Source organism: Rhinolophus ferrumequinum, chromosome 7 (assembly GCF_004115265.2).
Source record: "Rhinolophus ferrumequinum isolate MPI-CBG mRhiFer1 chromosome 7, mRhiFer1_v1.p, whole genome shotgun sequence".
NCBI classification, from domain to species: domain Eukaryota; kingdom Metazoa; phylum Chordata; class Mammalia; order Chiroptera; family Rhinolophidae; genus Rhinolophus; species Rhinolophus ferrumequinum.
In genome coordinates this window covers 68,847,544-68,866,673 of record NC_046290.1, presented here as the reverse complement: position 1 = coordinate 68,866,673, position 19,130 = coordinate 68,847,544, and the positions used below count along the sequence as shown (strand labels likewise).

Genomic DNA, 19,130 nt, shown 5'->3' with positions numbered 1-19,130 from the left:
TCTACAATGAGCTCTGTCCTTTAATAAACCAGAGTTTGTAAGTAATAATAGCAGGAGGATATTCAAGTTATGAAAAAGCAGACAAGAAAAAAGATAGTATTATTTTCATTTCCTGATATTAAATCATTGCATGACTATCTTCCTTTTCTGTTGTCTCTAATTAGTGTTACAAAAATAATGCTAACTTTAATGCCAAAAAAATTTTGTTACAACATTTATTTTATTTATCATTGTCAATTAGAAACTATTTAAAAGTCGTGGGGTTTTGTTTGTTTGTTTTTATACATATAATAACAGCAAAGTTTAGGGCTACAGGATCCAAACAAACTGATTTTTTAAATATTAGAAGTTAATTTCATTAAAAGGTTTTACATGAATATGTAACTAATTAAAGGCACACTATTGTTCATTGATTCATTTTTAAAAATATGTATTCAGCACCAACTGAGCTTTAGGCGTCTTGTTAATAAACTGAAACTTCTGACGTCCAGGTACCAACAAATAGATTCCTAAAAATCTATCTAATCCCCTTAGATGTATTGAAATTTGCACATTTCTTCGTATGTAATATGTCTTTATGATTACATATGTGTGTGTGTATATATGTATCTCTAAACATATATATATAATGTATATATATATATACACACACACACATATATATACACACACACAGAGAGTGCCAAAAAATGTATACACATTTTAAGAAAGGAAAAAACTATTAAAAGTGTACTACTCAATATATACCGATAACAAAAGATGAACCCAAGTTATGTGTATATATATTTTTGGCACCCCTGGTATATGTTAAACACATACACATACACACACACAGCAGACGAGTGTGGCTGCTGTTCTTGCTATTCTGTCATTGGGTTCTATTGGCCAGGAAAACATTTTCTTGCATTTTTTTGGTTTGTTTAGTCCAAAAATATATCAAAAGGAAACTATGATTGTATATGGAATTAGAGATAAAATTTTTACACTATACCATAGAAAAAATTTTACATAACTCAGGTTTATTTTCAACTAACATAATGACTGTCTACTATAAGTGCCTACTATAGTGCTAAATGCTTTTGTATATCTTTTATATGTGTTTTAAAGAGCCAGAAAACAGTACCTGATATAAAAACAATACTATACAAGTGTATGCTGCTATGAATTGCTACAGATTTATTGAAGCATAGTTGAAATACAACAAACTGCATTAAGTTAAAAAGTACAATTTGATAAGTATTAATATATGCACATACTTGTGAAGCCATCCCAACAACCAAGATAATGAAGCTATTCGTCAGCTCCAAAAATTGTTTCGTCCCTCTGTCATCCTTTTCTCCCACACCTCCCTGCACCATTACCCCCATTCTCCCCCCATCTGGGCAACTAGTGATCTGCTTTCTGGTATTAGATTTGTTTCCATACAGCACACATTCTTTTTTGCCTGGCTTCTTACACTCATCATATTTACATGGAAACACATTCAGTGTTGCTGCGTGTATCTATAGTTTGTTCTATTTTAATGCTAAGTAGTATCCCATAGTACAGATATATCACAATTTGTTTATCTATTCACCTGTTTATAGACATTACAAATAAAACTGCTAGGAACATTTATGTTCAAGTATTTGTGTGCATATGCTTTTTTTTATCTTGGGTGAATATCCAGGAGTGGGATAACTATCTCATAAGATAAATATATGCTTAATTTTTTAAGAAGTTGTCAATTTCTTTTCCAACGTGTTCATACCATTTTACATTCCCACTAGCCGTGTATGAAGGTTCCAGTGATTCTGCTTCCTTGCTAATGCTTTGCATAATCAATATTTTAAATTTTACTCATTCTAACAAGGGTGCAGTGGTATCACTTCATGGGTTTAATTTACATTTCCCTAATGACTAATAATGTTATGCATTTTTCGTATGATTATTTACCATCCATATGTCTCTTTGGTGAATTATATATTGAAATATATTGAAACATTTTGCAAATATGAGTGAAGGTTATAGGAGTGTTTGTTCTTTATACTATTTTGATTTTGCAATATTTTGAAAGCCTGAAATTTTTCTGAATAAAAAGGTAAAAAAGAAAAAATTTGTTATAAATATGGTCACAAGAATTATTATAAATTTAACAAATCATCTCTAAACATATATTATTATATTGTTATTATATAACATATGATTACTATATTATTATTACTATTACTATATTATTATGTCATGTCATGTCATGTCATTCCATATTATAGTTTCAATCCCAGATAATGTTAACAAAGATCAAGAAGTGAAGGAGGGCAAGTATGAAGAAATAGAAATATAGAGAACCTCTCATTTATTCAAGAGGGCTGAGTCAAAAAAAGTTAGTTTCAATCTTGACTTGCATAATTAGAGATCTATTTGTTCAATGCAAATACAAACAAGAAGTGAAAACCATACAAATCACTGCAGAAGACAAAGCAAAAGAAACTATTCCTCATATTGAAAGACAGAGAACACAGGACATGGCACCAAAATACACAAAATAAAGAACTTAAAACAAGATGACAGACAGAACAAACATTATAGTTATACAGAGATTTTTTTGAGATGTGGGGAAATAGCTACATTATAATGTTAAGTAAAATGTGCAAAATGTAAAATGTATTCAGAATGACCTCAATTATGTTAAACACATACATACATATGAAACATGGAAAAAAAGAAAGGAAGCAAATACATCGAAGAACTTGTCTTGCGCCAATGAGTGAAATTATGCGTAGTTTGTATTTTCTTAATTATAATTTTCTTAATTATGTTTTTTCAAAATTGTCTGCAGTGAGCATCAATTATTTTCATACCAAAAATATGAGTTATATTTTTTAAGAAGAAAACCATAACTTTCCATCTCTCCCTGTTTCCAGAGTGAAATCTGATGAAATGGTGCATGAAATGACATCAAAACCTCCCGCCTAATGTTTTTCATGAAAAATGTAATTCTGCCCCTTGGGCAACATTGCTGAGGCAACAGGTTTTATCACTTTAGTTGTTTTACCTGGAACGCTATCTCTCACATCAATTTTAGTTTCATCTTGGGTATATAAAAGGTCATATGAAGACGTTACAGGAATAAACATTAATGTCAGTCAGTTTTGATTAAAGTGAAAAAATTTCTCCCATTTCAGAGGACCTAGATGAGAGAAAGTTTTTCCTTTATATTTGCAATTGTTGTTTGTACTAGTGAGTGATTTGGGATCACCTCCAGCAGTGTCGTGTTCTACTTTATGGATTCACAAAGACAGCATAGAGCAGAGATTAAGAGCATGGACTCTGGAGACAGATGATCTGAACGTGAGTCCTGGCCCTTGAGCAAGTTAGTAAATATCTTTGTGCCTTAGTTCCCTCATCTGTGAAATGGGGATGATATAATAGCACCTACCGTATAGCTATTTTGAGAATTTAATGAATTAATATTTGTAATAGTACCGGGCACATAGTAAGTGCTATAGAAGTTTTAATTAAATAGGTAAAATTCACCCTCACTACATTACACGCTATGGCACTTTCATCTTTCTCCAGTTTTTCGTTCCCTATAGTAACATAACATAGTATTTCTGTATTTTGTCATACACAGAATTGTGAAATATACTGTATTTCTCCACTGGGCTCCTGCTCCCTTTTGACCTCCCAATCGTCCAGAAAGTGACATTCAATCTTTTCTTGATACTCCATCACCTCAACAAAAGCTCCCTTCCCCCGGGAATCCTTCCTCCTTGCAGCCCTGCTGTCTGCTTTGCAGAATCATAACGGGGTAATTTCCACACTAACTTACTTACATGTTGTTCCTTCTACAGGGCCTCTTGGGAAACAATGCCTCCACCCTATGTATCCAGAATGGTGTGACACAGGACATGGGCCAGAGGGAGGTTAACAAGTATGCTGAGAGGAAAGTGTTCTGCACTCCTATAGAGTCAGTGAATATGCTGGGTTTAGCAACATTAACCTATGCGATTTTGAGGACTTTACAATACGCTCATATGTATGTCCTCATGGAAAGGACAAAGTGTGCAGCATTTCCAAAACGTATTTGACTAGTTAAACCTTTTATTTTCTCTCTATATTCCTATTAACTCATGAGTTGGCAGAACACCTCTGAAAAATGCTGCCTTTAAACCACTCTGTGGTTTAAACACCCCACAGTCTTGGGGGAAAGAAACGTCTCTGACGGCACCATTCAAATTACACTATTTGTTTGGGTGGCCAGAATTGGTTCACCACTCAAATCCCAGAAGTAATTCAATCCTCTTCATTGTGCTGCAGGCCTTCAGGCAAGTATTCATTCTCCGAATACTTTTGGAGGACCTATCCAAGCTTTCTTCCATGCTTCAGACAGGTATTGAGCTGAGGTTTGCCACTTTTACCACTCCTTTTGTAGGTACTGCACCAATGGTTTATTGAATACCTTGCTACGAAATGTAAAGACACTTGAACTTACTGTTTTGTTCTAGCCTTTGCGGATTCAATGAAGACTAAGGTAGAGAGTCTCCCTTTAATATCCTGGTAAACAACCAGTATCTGATTTTAAATGATAGAGGTTCGCTGATTGTTCACTAGATTCTAGTGATTTAGAGTACAAACATCATGAAGGCAACGATTTTTGTCCTTTTTAAAAAGTGCTACACTTACAGCTCCTACTGTGTTTCCCTGAAAATAAGACTTAGCCGGGAACATCAGCTCTAATGCGTCTTTTGGAGCAAAAATCAATATAAGACCCAGTCTTATTTTAACATAATATAAGACCGGGTATAATATAATATAATATAATATAATATAATATAATATAATATAATACAATACAATACAATACAATACAATACAATACAATACAATACAATACAATACAATACAATACAATACTGGGTCTAATATAATATTGGGTCTTATACTAATTTTTGCTCCAAAGGACACATTAGAGCTGATGGTCCAGCTAGGTCTTATTTTCGGGGAAACACGGTAGAATAATGCCTGATATACAGTCAAAGATCAACAAAATTTGGTTACATGTATGCATTACTTTACAGATAAGAAAACTGAGGTTTATAAAAGGTAAGTAACTTGTCCAAGGTTATTTAGCTAGTAAACCAGAAAGCAACTAATGATAATCAGAGGTGGTTTTTTAAAGCTTTTCTTTTATGGATATTACTGTGACCTTGTATATAATTATTTGCATAGAGGTTTTAAATTAATCTTATTTTCATAGAAATCCTCTACAATTTGGTTATCCTTCTAAAATTTGGTTCAGATGTATATGCTAGCTCATCGACCTGACAACACAGTGACCTAACCTTGGATGGCCACACTGCCATCTGGTGTTGGATATATGAATTGCAAGTTCAATGTCCCTAGAGCATTATAGGCCTTTAGGCCCTATAGCTTTCTAAACTTTACATTAGAAACCTATAGCTTTCTAATCATAGCTTTCTAAACTTTACATCCATTAACTTATTTAATTTGCACAACAACCCTACAAAATAGGTACTATTTGTATACCCATTTTACAAATTAATTTATACAGTAGCAGGACCAGGACTTGATCCCAGGCTATCTAGCTACAAACCATACTCTTAACTATTATATTCTACTAATTCTCTAATGTAGGAGCATTTAAGACTTTCAGGTTCAGGAACCCACTTCTGAATAAGGCCCATAAACTTTTATTATATAGCAATGGTATGTAAGAAGATAAATTTGATTAAAACATGAATCATTTAAAAGCATATAGAAGAATTATTTATGACTATTTTCTTTTGTCCTTCCGAGATTAAGGGGTCATCAGGTGTGGTTTCTTCTAAGGCCTCTCTCCTTGACTTATAAGTGACTGTCTTCTCCCTGTGCCTTCAGAGGGTTTCCTCCTGGTCTGTGCCATGGTCTGTATCCTAATCTCCTTTCCTTGTAAGATTATCAGTCATACTGGATTAGGCCCGCCCATATGACCTCATTTTAAGTTAATTACCTCTTTGAAGACCCTATCTCCAAATACAGTCACATTCTGAGGTACTGGGGGTTGGGGATTCAACATATGAATTTGTGAGGGGATCCAAGTCAGCCCATAACAACTATCTTTCGTTTTAAGGGAATATTATCTATCAACTCACTCTATTTCAGTAATGCTAAATGTCTTAGGACTTCTGCTTCCTCACTCTTCTACAACCTGCTTATTGTTAATTTATGGGGTTATTAATATCTCCACTAGGCACCTGGTTGATACGAGGAGGATGAAACACAAAATCATTTTATTATTAACTCATATAATTTTTCTTCCTAGTTTCTTAATGTTTTGCTGCTAATCCAAGTGAGAAAAATGATAGTCTGGTATTTCAACCAACCATAATGAAGCCTACTCTTTAACATTTATCATCTCTAGTTCAATAAGCACTATGCAAGAATTCACATGATATTGTTATAAAATAATGAACCACATGGAAACATTGGCCTCAAATAACTCTATAGTTATTTCTTCTAAAGTTAATATCTTACTAACTGAATGGTTTGGAAGAGAACAGCTCTCCTTTGCTGAATCAGGATATCTGATTATTACACATCATTAATCTAATGTCAAAGCCCATTTGGAAAAAAAAAGAGTAGGTCAAACTTCTTAGTGAGACCAACTTTTAATGCTGTACCCATTATTTTCACAATGCTTATATCTTTAAAATGCCTTGTAATTTACAGGGCATAGTCACAAAGTTTCTGCGTGTTTTTTTTTTAATTCTCACAATTACTATTTGAATTCTCATTCTTATTCTCGCTTACAGATGAGGAAATTGAGACTCAGAAAGCTTTTTGTGACACATCAGTGACATAGTTAATAAGTAGCAGAGCCAGGACTAGAACCTCTAATTCTAATCCAGAGCCAGCCTATAGTAAAGGCTTTTCTAATATCCATACTAATGTCAATTTCTAAATTATCTTTCTTTCCCAAGAGATGTCTTCATGAGAAAAGGATTTCATGATCAAATACATTTGGAGAATACTGTCCATTAAATTCCTCACTGGAAGAATCACAGACTCGTTATCATTTCTAAAGGCTGTGAGGATTCCTGCATTAATGAAGCCCCCTTAACTTTGTTTAATCTAAGCTTATTCTCAGATTTAATTCATCATTGAACTTTTTTCCGCAAGTAATTGCTACAACCATTCAGAAGATCTGCATTAAGAACTATTCTAAAGGAACAGTTTATTATCAACCATTTAAACAGAAGTGCTTACCAGTACGTCATGTGGACAGGCCATATTTTGGATGAGAGTTTAGCAAAGATTAAAGCAAGAAGGTGGTCTTAAAAGAACAAGAAGTATATACTTTGTTTTTTAGTTTTTAGTCAAAAGGACTTGCTACACTATAAATGCCATGAAAGTAAAAACCATTTCTAAACTTTTTGTGAAATGTGTAAATCAATCCATTATCAAAAATATGTGTTTGATGGAGAAAAATGGCATTAATTTCTCAAGTCAGTTTTCTTAACCATAAACAATTATATATCAGACAATTGAAGAAATGAAGCCTATGTTTCTGCTTAGCAAGTGGCATAGCACCAAGGTATTTTGATGTCGAAAGATCATTTGAAAAACTGGCATATGTTTAAAAGACTTTAATAGACTTCTCAACATCATCACTTGATGACGTGACCAATGATGTCCCATATAGAATTTTCATAAAGGGCCACGTTGATGCCAATATATACTAGAGGGTCATCAAATACCGTATATTAAAAATATAAGTTATCTTGCAATTGGAAAAAGGACTAAGTATTTTTTTATGGTACTTTTTTGAATTAAAGACAATCAATTCCCTATCCTTCCCCCGCCCTTTTCTATTTACCCTCATTCGTCTACTTTCATTGATCCAACTTCCTTATGTCAGAACTACACAGTAAAGGGATTTCAAAAGTCGCATGGAGTCAGTAGAAATGGGTAGGGTGATGTACAGTGATGTGTATCTTCTTCAGTGCAACAAAAACACTGGGACATTTGGACAACCACAACTACAATCCACCACACAGATGCATGTTAATTTGGCAGATTCTGCTCCCCTCTCCCTCCACCAAAATGGAACAGAAAACTTACATCTAAATCTTCTAAGATACCGCATTTCCGTCAGGCCTTTTACGTGAGCAGTCTGTGCTGGACAGCAGACTATAGTCTTAGCTCCATGAATCTTCCATGAGTGATAACTCTTGTGTCAAAAGGTCAACAACAACTTTGAACCATTCAGTTTTTCTCTAAACATTTAGTTCTTGCCTGAATGAGTACCCATGTGTACACACACACACACACACACACACACACAGTTTACTAATTTCTCTTTCAAAAAATGCTGTTCATTGGTAAGAGAATTTGAAAACTCCGAAGCCAGAAAAAAAGTCTGAAAACAACTAGTAAGCTATGAAGTCATGGTGAACTTGGATTTAATCCTACAGCCTAGTACTGATCTCTGAAGACTAGGGATTTCATCTTGCTCTAACTGGTGTGCTTTTGTACTTTGAAAAGAGACCCCTTGCCTATTGTAAACTGCCACCCTTGAATTGCTTTCAGAGTGGAAATTTTCACTAAAGGTCAACAACTTGTATCATTCACTCGGGCAAATAAATCCTAAGAACACCTGAGGCTGACATGTCTTAGGTGGCCTGTCATTTTCTCCCTTATATTAGCTGAAGAGGTATCTCTTTACCTGGTCCGTGGTATTGGGGAAATAATAGTATCTTACCTTGGCGGTATGCTTCACAACTTACCAAGCACTCTCCCATGTTATCTTATTGTTGTTTATCACAAAAAGCCTGGTAAAGCAGGAAAATGAGATGTTGTTCTCAGTGTTACCTATCAGACAAGACAGAAGAGGGTGACCAATTTGCCGAGGGTCATGTACCAGTAGAGGACAGGGCTAAGACAGACAGACCTGCCAGATTTTCATCCTCTTCTCTCCCCATGATCGCACTACAAAGAGTGGAGACATAGGCTGAATAAATAAAATACAAAATTGAGCGATATTTCTTGAATGAAGACTCCTGGAACCCAGTCAAGAGGCCAGAATTTCTATGCACTAACTAAAATACTTCTTCTGATTTGGAACATAGAGGTTTCAATAACTGCATCATGAATTACAAAAACCAAATGATATTCTCTGAGAGCTACAGCCACTCAGCAAGGCTAGATAGTAAATAGTGAACACTGACAGAGCTAATCCTTGAGAGATGGTTCCATGAGAAACAAATGCACCAAGAGTTGGGACACCTGAATTCCTTTTCTAGCTTCATCACTGACTTGCTGTTTCCTCTGGCAAACTCTAATGTCAACTTTCTTATCTGTCAAGCAAGAATAATAATTCATGCTCTGCTCACCTCCCAGGGCTCTTGGAAGAACTCAACGAGATAATTTATGATGAAGTTGGAAAGAAAATGTCTCCATACAAATGAAGGGCCTGTAGTGGAACTACTTGACTAGAACTTCAGCTGTTTAAAATTATGTGAATAATAAATAGGCTTAGCATGCTTTAATTGTGTATTTTAATTCTGATAAAATGTATAACATTCAAAAAAATATAATTAAATTATTTCATGTTCCTTTCTGATGTCCTAACGACTACTCCCATCTACTCTGATTTCACTTATATTCTTTTTTTAAATAAAGGTGCCCTAGAAGGTGAGATGTATACTCAAGAGACTATTTAATGGCTCATCTTCAGTTTGAGGGAAGTAAAGCAGAAATCAAAAATTGGGCAGGATTCAGTCCAAACAGATTTTGTAGTAAATTAGTCTCGTCAAACTGAAAACAGAAACAGAAATGCTAGGGATCTATTCTGTGCAGTTTTTAGAATCCTGTTTATAGGAATACACGTAGGACAAAAAGGCAAGGACACCATCCTCCCATTAGTACTAGTCATTATCTAAAAGCTGGCAAGATTCCAGAAAGATATAATAATGCCGTATATGGATTACAAAAAACTGTTAGAGAACTCGTTTTTATTATAATAGTACTTGCTAAGCTCTAATTACGTGCAAAAGTCACTGTTCAACCTTCAGATGCCTACCCTAGAAAGCCTTGAGGGTGTGAATAGTGATGACACATAACATTCAGAAAATGTGATACACCTTAGAAGTGATTTGATACACAGACATTTTCAAAACTAGAGACTTTGTCAGGGTGGAATATGGTAAATAATAAAACTAAATCTGTGACAGAGGCTACCACCACAAATCTGTGACAGAAGAGACACCAGGGGGTCTATTTTACTTTTTATGTTTAAGCCATATTTATAACTACTTTAAATTTTATTTATTTACCTTTATTGTACTTTATTTACTTTGCAGATTATTTTGATTTTTGAAAGCAAAATTATGTCTCAATCTGAATCTGGGTATTGAGACTCAGGTAGATAAAAAATAAGTAAATAAATAAATTGATTACCACACAGAATTAAGAGTTGAAATGTACACCAGAGGCCACACTCTTTCTAGCCCACACTGTACGTTTCTATGACTTTTTACCCCATCATTCCACTTCTTGTAACTTACTGCAAGAAAATAATTTATCATAAAAAAAAAACCAAACTGATAGGACAGAAACAGAAGGAATTTAAGTGCTCTACCATAAGGGACATTTGAACAAATTATGGCAGATCAATTAATAGACTATATTACACATATCTTTAAAATGATGAGAATTCCCACTAATGAACGTTGAAATCATGCAATTTATATACACCTCTTACCCAAACCACTCTAAAATGACAAGAAAGGAAGAATAAAAAATAATAAACCATGAAGAGTATGAATGAAAAGAACATCAGATAAGGGGTGTCAACAGACTTTTGCATAGTAGAAAGCATACAACATTGTGTCACTGGATTTAAAGAGCAGAGACACCTGCAGCCGAAGGCACTGAAGATGGGGACACCAAAGCAAAGCAAACCAGTCACCCCAGAAAGTACCGAAGGCTTGGGGCATTTGGTACTAGCAGAGGCAGGACAGGATGAGTCTCGGCAGGAGTGGGGTGGGGTCGGGGAGCAGGGAAGGGTGGATGCTAGGTAACAGACACCAGTGGTGTTCTAGTCAACCTCTATTCCTCACCCAGCCCCTTACATGCTCTTCCTTCCCCCTTCCTGGAAGAACACTGGGTCCTTCTCTGAGACTGACCTGTGGCCATGATTCAGAGGAGAACTTGGGCATACACTCTGGGAAAGTCGGAGCTAACGCAGGGGAAGCAGGCTTACCCAGCAGTAGACCCAGACCGGAGCAGAAGGGCAGGAGATTCTGTTAAGTGGAAGAGTGCTGTGATGCCCTCAGGCAGCCTGGAGGCACAAAACCATTATTCAGAGAGCACTTTGTTTTTAAAATGCTCAATTTAATAAAGCTACAAATTCAAAATTCCTAAGCACTTAAATTGACTTAAAGATAACATTATTTTATTTGTAAATCTAGCAAATTTTAATCATTTTGAGTGGTCTTTTTATATGTAGTTCCATTTGCAAGTTGTTTGTTGATTGCAAGATTTTCTTTACTGTGACTTTCTATTGTGAGAGTGCCCTGTGTGTGCCCTGGATTGTGAAAGTGTCCCCATGGTATGTTTTAACATATGCTTCTTTTTGTGGATCTCCGGGGCTTATCAAGAGAATGAGGAGGCATAAGGTTTGCCTCCTCTGGTTGCCAGTTCTGGTTGCAGAGGCTTTGGGGCTCTCTCCTTCATGAATGGAGCCCAGCTCCAGCAAGCTGCCATACATACCGTCTGCAACCTCAACCCATTACACCTCCTGAAGAGTGAGTACCCTCAGCAACAGCTCACGCTGACCAAATAAACTATCTCTGAAAAATCAGGGACTGAGCTACCCTTCGAATCCTTTGGAAAGAAAGCCCGTAAGCTTCATTTAGCTGTTGATTACTTTTACGTTTCTGATACCTTCTGGTTTTGATTTCTTTGCTTTGAAGCTGTTACCTGTATTTCCAAAATAAATATTTTATCCAGAATTTTTCAGCGTTTGGAATGGAAGACTGCCATGGACTCTATGATTGCTTTAGAGCACTTGGACCCTATAAGAAAGTAAATTCCTTTGAATGGAAGCAGGGCTTTTCACAATTGTATTTTCACCAGGGCTTAGCACAGAGACTGGTTTATAATTGGCACTCAGCACACATCTGCTGAAGGAATGCCTGATCTCCAACTGTGAGAAAAGCATTTGATTAATTATGGGGTTTATGGCCGGGTTAATGAGGTAAGCCTTCCAAGGGCATTTGCATTTTAAAAGGGGCTATCTATATCTCCTGACAGGGAGTTCTCTAAGGTTCCTTAATGACTTTTTCCCCCCTTAGGATCGCCAGTGTTGACATTTGAGACACTAGATCTAGCAAATAGGTGAGATATTTTGAGCAGCTAAATTCCTCCCAAATTCCACACCTGATTGGCCATCATCGTTTCTGCTTATGACTCCTGGCCCAGCCCGGTAATATGAGGATTCCTATGGATCACCCTGTTTTTCTAGGGATAATTCTTTTTTTTTTGGTCAAAATGAGTTATAAGCAAGTGCTACTAAACCATAATATCAGGCCTAATCTTACTCATAAAGCAAGATAAATACTTTTGGTTTGCAGCATTGGTCAGAATGCAGAGGGCAGAAGATAACAAGAACTTTCTTAGAAGCAGAACATCATAGACTGTAAGAGAGAGGTCAGAACCTAGATGTTCAATATACAGATTAATTTTACAGATGTCAGTTTAAACAACCAAAGAGACAAGGGTAATAATGCATATGTAGTAGGAATATGAAACATATTCTATATATTCAAAAATTTCTCCTCACAGTCAACTGCTTTTACACAAGTCTATAGGACTACATTACCCGTATGGATACTGGGTGTAAATAATTTTTCATTGCTGTAAAAACATGTTCATTTAGGCTAAATGAAAAACAGTTTGCACTTACAACATGAACTACATTCAGAACTAAACACATTCTGGGTAATAAAGAGAAGATATTACATAAATATTCCTATGTTGATAATTTTCAGAGGTATCATTGTAGAAATTGTAGCATTGACTGTATTAACAGTAAATTCCTCGGCAGAGACTCCGGAGAGCAAAAGGGAGTAGTCATCAGACTCAGGACCACTAATCCTTCCTTCAGTATCGCTATCTATCTACATCCGTGTTCAAAAAGCACTTGCTGACTACTATGAGGGAAGAAGGAGCTAGTGATAGAAGGAATGGTTCAAGTTCTAGAATTCTGAGGAAAAAGGGAAGAACAAGCAAGTTTCTACAAACTTTGAAATGAAGTGGCCAGTGGATGCAGAGATTAGGAAAGTGGGGCCCAGCAAAGTCTGGAGCTTCATAGTCACCGAGACAGCCAGTAGCAGAACTGAAATTCAAACCCAGGTCTCCTTTCTCCCAATCCCTTCTCATGCCATTTACAGCAATCACTTTGCTTTCCTGAAGAGGCTGTGAAAAGTGTAGAGAAAACCCACTAGAATCAGGCAACTGAATAGCAGGTTTTCACATGCACAAATTTAATTGCCAAAAATGGAATTAAAGCATCTATCTGCTCAGTGCTCTCTTCCCTAGCCCCGCCTGTGTAATGAGCACATGGCGGCATTTCAGTCACATTCCACACTGGACATTCACCATTTCTTACAGGGCTTCTGAAAGGACTCCATACTTCCCGTAAGCTGTGACTCATTCAATTTGCATATTTTAAAAAGTGATTGCATTTCCAACAGGTGGAGCACACTGTTCTCTTCCAATATGAGTACTATTGTGTGGCTAATTCTTTCTTTGTGGCTTTTCTGTCTATCCCACTGGGAGGTAGGTATGACATATGGGACTTTCAAAAATGTTTCCAAATGACCGATAAAGAATCAGTTATATAAAATTGTGGTGAGTTATAACATTTGGGTCTCCCAGGTCTCATTTTATTATCATGAATTTTGAGCCAGGCATTATAGGACAAATGAGCATTTTTGTGTGTAGTGAAAAGGACAGTCTAATTATTTGGCTTCCAATTTCTTCACATCAGCAATGATGGTGTTTGTTTTTTTTTGATAATAGTAGAGCCTGTATTCTTTTATTTTCTCTGCCCCACCTCTCCCTCACTTTCTTTTATCTTCATTTTTCCATCCATCCATCCATCCATCCAACCATTTTTATCACTGAGTTTTCTATTCAGCACTGCACTGACAAGTTTGAGAAAAATCTATGGTTTCTAAACGCAGCAAACACTTTCAGAAGGCACATTGGTTTTTCTTTAAAAAAAATCATCCTTCCACATACCAAGTAATCGTGAAGCACCTTACATAAAATGATAAATAGCCCCCTTTCTTCATCAAGATACATTATTAAAAGTGCTTTAAAATGGGTATCTAAACTGCCTATCCATTGTCACACAACTGTGTCATTCACATCACACACAATATGAGATGTATGGGTGGGAGGGCAGGCATGATTTTGTTAACCATGTTGTTGTTTTTAACCCTACTTTAAGAAGTGCTGTATTAATGCCTTTCTTTAAATTTGTTTTAAAGGAGAAAAATGCCAGAATAACCTTGACTTTTTTTTTTTTTTTTTTTTTTTTTTTTTAGTTTGTCAGGTTGTTACTAGGCAGGCCGTTCTCATGGCAACAAGAGCAACCACAAAAGAGTATTGGGAGCTGTCTAGGACATCCTTGACAGCAAAAATGCTGAATTGCCATTGACAACAGAGGTCTCGTTGACATTTGAACTACATACAACTCTATCCCAACAACAAAATATAAAAAATGCTTTAAATTTGTTCTTCCTTTTACAGTTTTCCAAATTATCACTGCATTTGATCCTAACATTTTACTGGAGGCAGGACTGGCATTATTAATTTCATTAAAAAAATAACTGTGATGAGAAACATGGGCTTCTCCTTTTCTTCTTCCTTCTCTTCCTTCTTCTTGTTAAAACATAACAAAAAAAGAAGTGATGCCCAGTTTGAAAATGAAGGAGAAATCATGTCTCAATTAAAAAAATTAACCTCATATATGAAACTGAAATACAAATTGTCTTCAACCAAACTAGAAGACACTGGTAACCTTAACCACAATAAATGAGAAGCTGAAAATGGAGTAAAGGTCAGACAGGAAGATACCTGGAGAGAAGGCTTACAGCTCCAGATCTGTCATTAGACCAAAAGACTCCAAAATAGGTGGAATAATCTGAGGAACAAAATCAATTCTTTGTCTGAAACAATAGAAGTGGGGTGCATGCCAGCAGTAGTGACTTTCTGGATACTGCCTGTACCATAGAGTAATAGAAAGGGCAAAGCCAAAGGAGGAAATGCAGACTGTGCAACTACAACAAGCAAGTCGGTAGATGAAACAGGGGAGACTCCCAGGTGAGCAGCTCTGCAGTTGCCAATGTTTGCTGGATAGAGAGAATAAAAGGTTATAACACCTCTCTCAGACACCATCCTGTCCTAAGTGGTTTCTCTATAACCCAAGAACTGTGTCAACCCAAAATGCTGCGCTACCCACCATATGAATTTATGTCAAATAAGTGAACCAGAAAGAAATTTGCCTCAGGGCCAATAAGTTCATGGAATTCTCATGGAGAATGTTATTCATCCAGGAGTAGAGAGATGACCAAATAGATTAGCTCAATCACAATGAAGTAAAAAACTTACTATTCATGGTTGAGGGAGAATTTCCCTTAATTTTTGTTGTGTTGGGCATGAACAAGGAAACACACTGGGAGCCATCTTGTGAACAGGAGGGAAAACAACTTTGGGGTGAAGTTTATACCACTCTAGAGGAGAGAGAAGAGAACCTGGGTCCTTGATGACATTATGACTGATGGAACTGTGGCCAGAGCCCACCCCACACTTTTGGACCTTCAGAAACGTGTAATAATAAATTTCCTTATGATTTTAACCCAGAATCAACTGGAATTTTTCTTCCTTGCAAAGTATTCTCTCACAAAAAAGATTTAAAAAAATAAAAAAAAACTAAAAAAGCAATAAAAACAGAAAGCATAACCTAAGAACAAAGATATATTACATATAAACTACACTAGTGTATGAAATAAGAGAAATCACAAAGCAAAACCCACTATCTATTAAAATACCTAAACAAAGTGACACATGTATTATAAAAAAAATAAAAGCACCTTGCCACAAGTTCTCTGTCCCTTTATTGTCTCCTTCCTGCTTCCACTTCCCGCTCAAAGGGAACATGAGGTAAGGTGTTCAGCACATTTTTCTACTTAAACGAAGTCTAGTATAACCCCTAAAACATTTGATATAGTTGAGAATGAACTACAAGAACTCATTAGTACCAGAGCAGCAGAATCTGCTGGAGTTAGACTTCAAGGGCCAAGTTAGGTCTGAGCTCAGGTGTAGGGTTCTTAAGCGTGAAAAGACTGAATAACGCACTATGAAGATTAACATGCCAGGACAGTGGGGCAGTTCAAGCTGGGCTTTCTCATCTCTTTGCTGGATGGAGGACTAGGCCGCAAGAAGTATCTTCTAGTATTTAAAAGAAAAAGAAAACAAAATACGCATCTTCAGAATCAAGTGAGAAACAGATGCTTCAGCCAAACTTCCACTAAATAGTGATGACGGTAATTTCTTGCTCTGATATAGAAGACGTTTTGTTGTTTTGGAAAATGTAAGATTTTTACAAATAAGACTGCCCAGTCCACAAAGCAATATTACTGAGTTTAGTAATTACAGTGAAAATAGTTCTTCTATAACAATGGAAAAAGTGAATCGTACTGAACTTTCTAGATAATTTCTAGGAAATTAATGTGTGATGTGTGTAGCCAATAATAATAAATTTTATTTAATATACAAGGTAAGCATTGTTTAATATTAAAAGTTTTCCTTACTCTTTCTACTTTGAAAGCAAAAAAGGAAAGAGATAAATAATAGAAATAATTAGCCATTTAAGTCACTGATTCTGGAAATAAAATATTTTAATTCAGTTACACTTAAAAAAAAATAAAAGTAGCTTCCTTCCTCCCACTATGAGCACATTAACTACATTTTCACGTACAGAAAACTTAGGAGCATTCAACTGTTTGCAAGACATGTCTCCACATAATACATTTACATTCATGTGACGTATATGAACTTACATAATTGTATATATTTGTGACTTTCACATCTGGTACCTTTTAAAACTAACATGTAATAAGCTTATTTTCTAAAAGTCAGTTCATATATGATGATTTAAGGGTAGGAGAGTCTCTTTTGAAGAGTTTTAATAGTTGTATTCATATGAGAATTTAATACTTTTTAAAACATGAGCTTCAAACAAAAGCTTTAGCAACTTAAGTTATCTGACTGGCAATGCATGGAATTCTTATCAGGTTGTACTATTTGGTTTATAGTTTAAGTCATTTCCAGTGGTACATAATTAATTATCTACGCAGAGAAAAAAAAGCACCAAGGATAATGTTTTTTCACATCATAGGTGAAATCACAACACAATGATGATCTCAATTTCCCTTCAAAATCTAATCATCTGACAAATGCATTTATTTCAAACATTCAATCTTTAAGCTTCCTTAGTGAGATCAACTGAAACACTATAGATGGAAATGGTAAAAACAGGCACTACACATAACATCTACTAACTACAGGATTCAGATATTCTTCTCACATTGATGATTTCTATTTTTGAACTGAGTTCCTTAGATCTAAAAAGAACTCTGAAAATAAGTGTTACATTTATAAACTTGTCAACTATATCTCTTAAAAAGAAACTGTAAGGATGCCTTTCTTGCCAATATATGAAGCAAAATTTTCCTGATGAACAAAAGCACCTTATGGTAAGGAAATATATAAAGAAAATATTTTCTACAGATTAATATACAAATTTACGTACGTAAAGGTAGTTATCCCAGCTGTATATGTAACATTTTAAATAACACAATAAAAATTCTAAAGCACAGATTGAAAAATAACTCATATGCTAAAACTCCAGTTATTAAATATTGCAGCATATATGTAATTGTAACAATTGGGGGGAAAAGTTTCTAATCTAAATAGTCAATGAAGTTTCTTTGGAAATATACTTTTTATAAGTCCCCAATATGTAATCCTGACCATCAAATTTCAACCCAAACTATAGGTTTTTACAGCCAAGATGCAATCTCCTGAAAATGAATGTGTGTTACAGAGGCCACCTCACAGATTCTTCATTAAACAGCATCGTGTGACATTGGAACAGCAAGCTGGGCCTTTGTGTTCCTTTTCTTTACTACAGACACATGGTAAACGCTAGACCTTTATCACCATAAGTTTTGCTACTCATAAAATGCTAATAAACATTGTTTTCAACATTTCCAGATCATGGCAAAGGTTCCTTAACTGAGTATATATATATACAAAGAATTCTCTAGACTTAACGTATTTTTAAATGAATACAGACATGAGTAAGGAGGAACATAAACTATTTGCTTTGACAGGTTTTAGCCAAGGCTTAGAATGTGTCTTTTTCTAATAAAGACATGATTTTCCCAAATATAAGGAGTTCGAGTTCCTGCTAAGAAGATTTCATTTCTTTTTCCCAGTGTTTTTTTTGTGTTCATGCATTTCTGTTTTGCTAGTTATAGTCTTTTTCCGAGATGAGGTATTAGGAACAACTGCACCAGAAGGTCCGCTGGTAGCTATACAAAAAAAAGAAAAACCATTGCTTAAATATTCACAAGCAAGCCAAGTTCAAATAACACTGTTGAGTGTCAAAATATCATTTTCTCTATAAACATCTATTTTCTCCTGTATCTCCTATCTCGTCACTATCTAAAAATCTAAAGGGTTAGAAAACTAGAAACATTCTTGACTTAAGACTCATCTTTCTACATCCAAGTGAACAACAAGCCCTAATGAGTTATCAGCAAGTTAGCTATGAAGCCAAGTTCCACTCCTGGCATAGATGGGTAAGCTCCTGTCAGACCAACCCTCCCATATGTAACAAGTATTAACTCTGGATATAGTATGAAAACAACTGCCTATAGACACTGAAGCGTGAACAAAGGCAGGCATATACTGGAAAAGAACCAACATTCAGAAGGGAACATGAGATGAGTGTGTGTCTCCTTTCCCCCCCAAACTTTATTTTTAAGCCTTTGACCTCAGGAGAGGATCCA

The 19,130-nt window shown here is 35.6% G+C and overlaps 1 protein-coding gene across 20 annotated transcripts in view; it reads right to left on the bottom strand.

Moving 5' to 3' along the window:
• Nucleotides 1-16,934: 16,934 nt before the first annotated feature.
• The window catches only part of PPIP5K2 (diphosphoinositol pentakisphosphate kinase 2), a 61,014-nt gene continuing 58,818 nt past the window's right edge, over nucleotides 16,935-19,130 (bottom strand). For all 20 annotated transcript variants that reach the window (XM_033110287.1, XM_033110286.1, XM_033110290.1 and 17 more), the window contains one exon: nucleotides 16,935-18,650. In XM_033110287.1, the coding sequence (XP_032966178.1) occupies nucleotides 18,538-18,650 (113 nt within the window). In that variant the 3' untranslated portion in view covers nucleotides 16,935-18,537. The remainder of the gene's footprint in view (nucleotides 18,651-19,130) is intronic.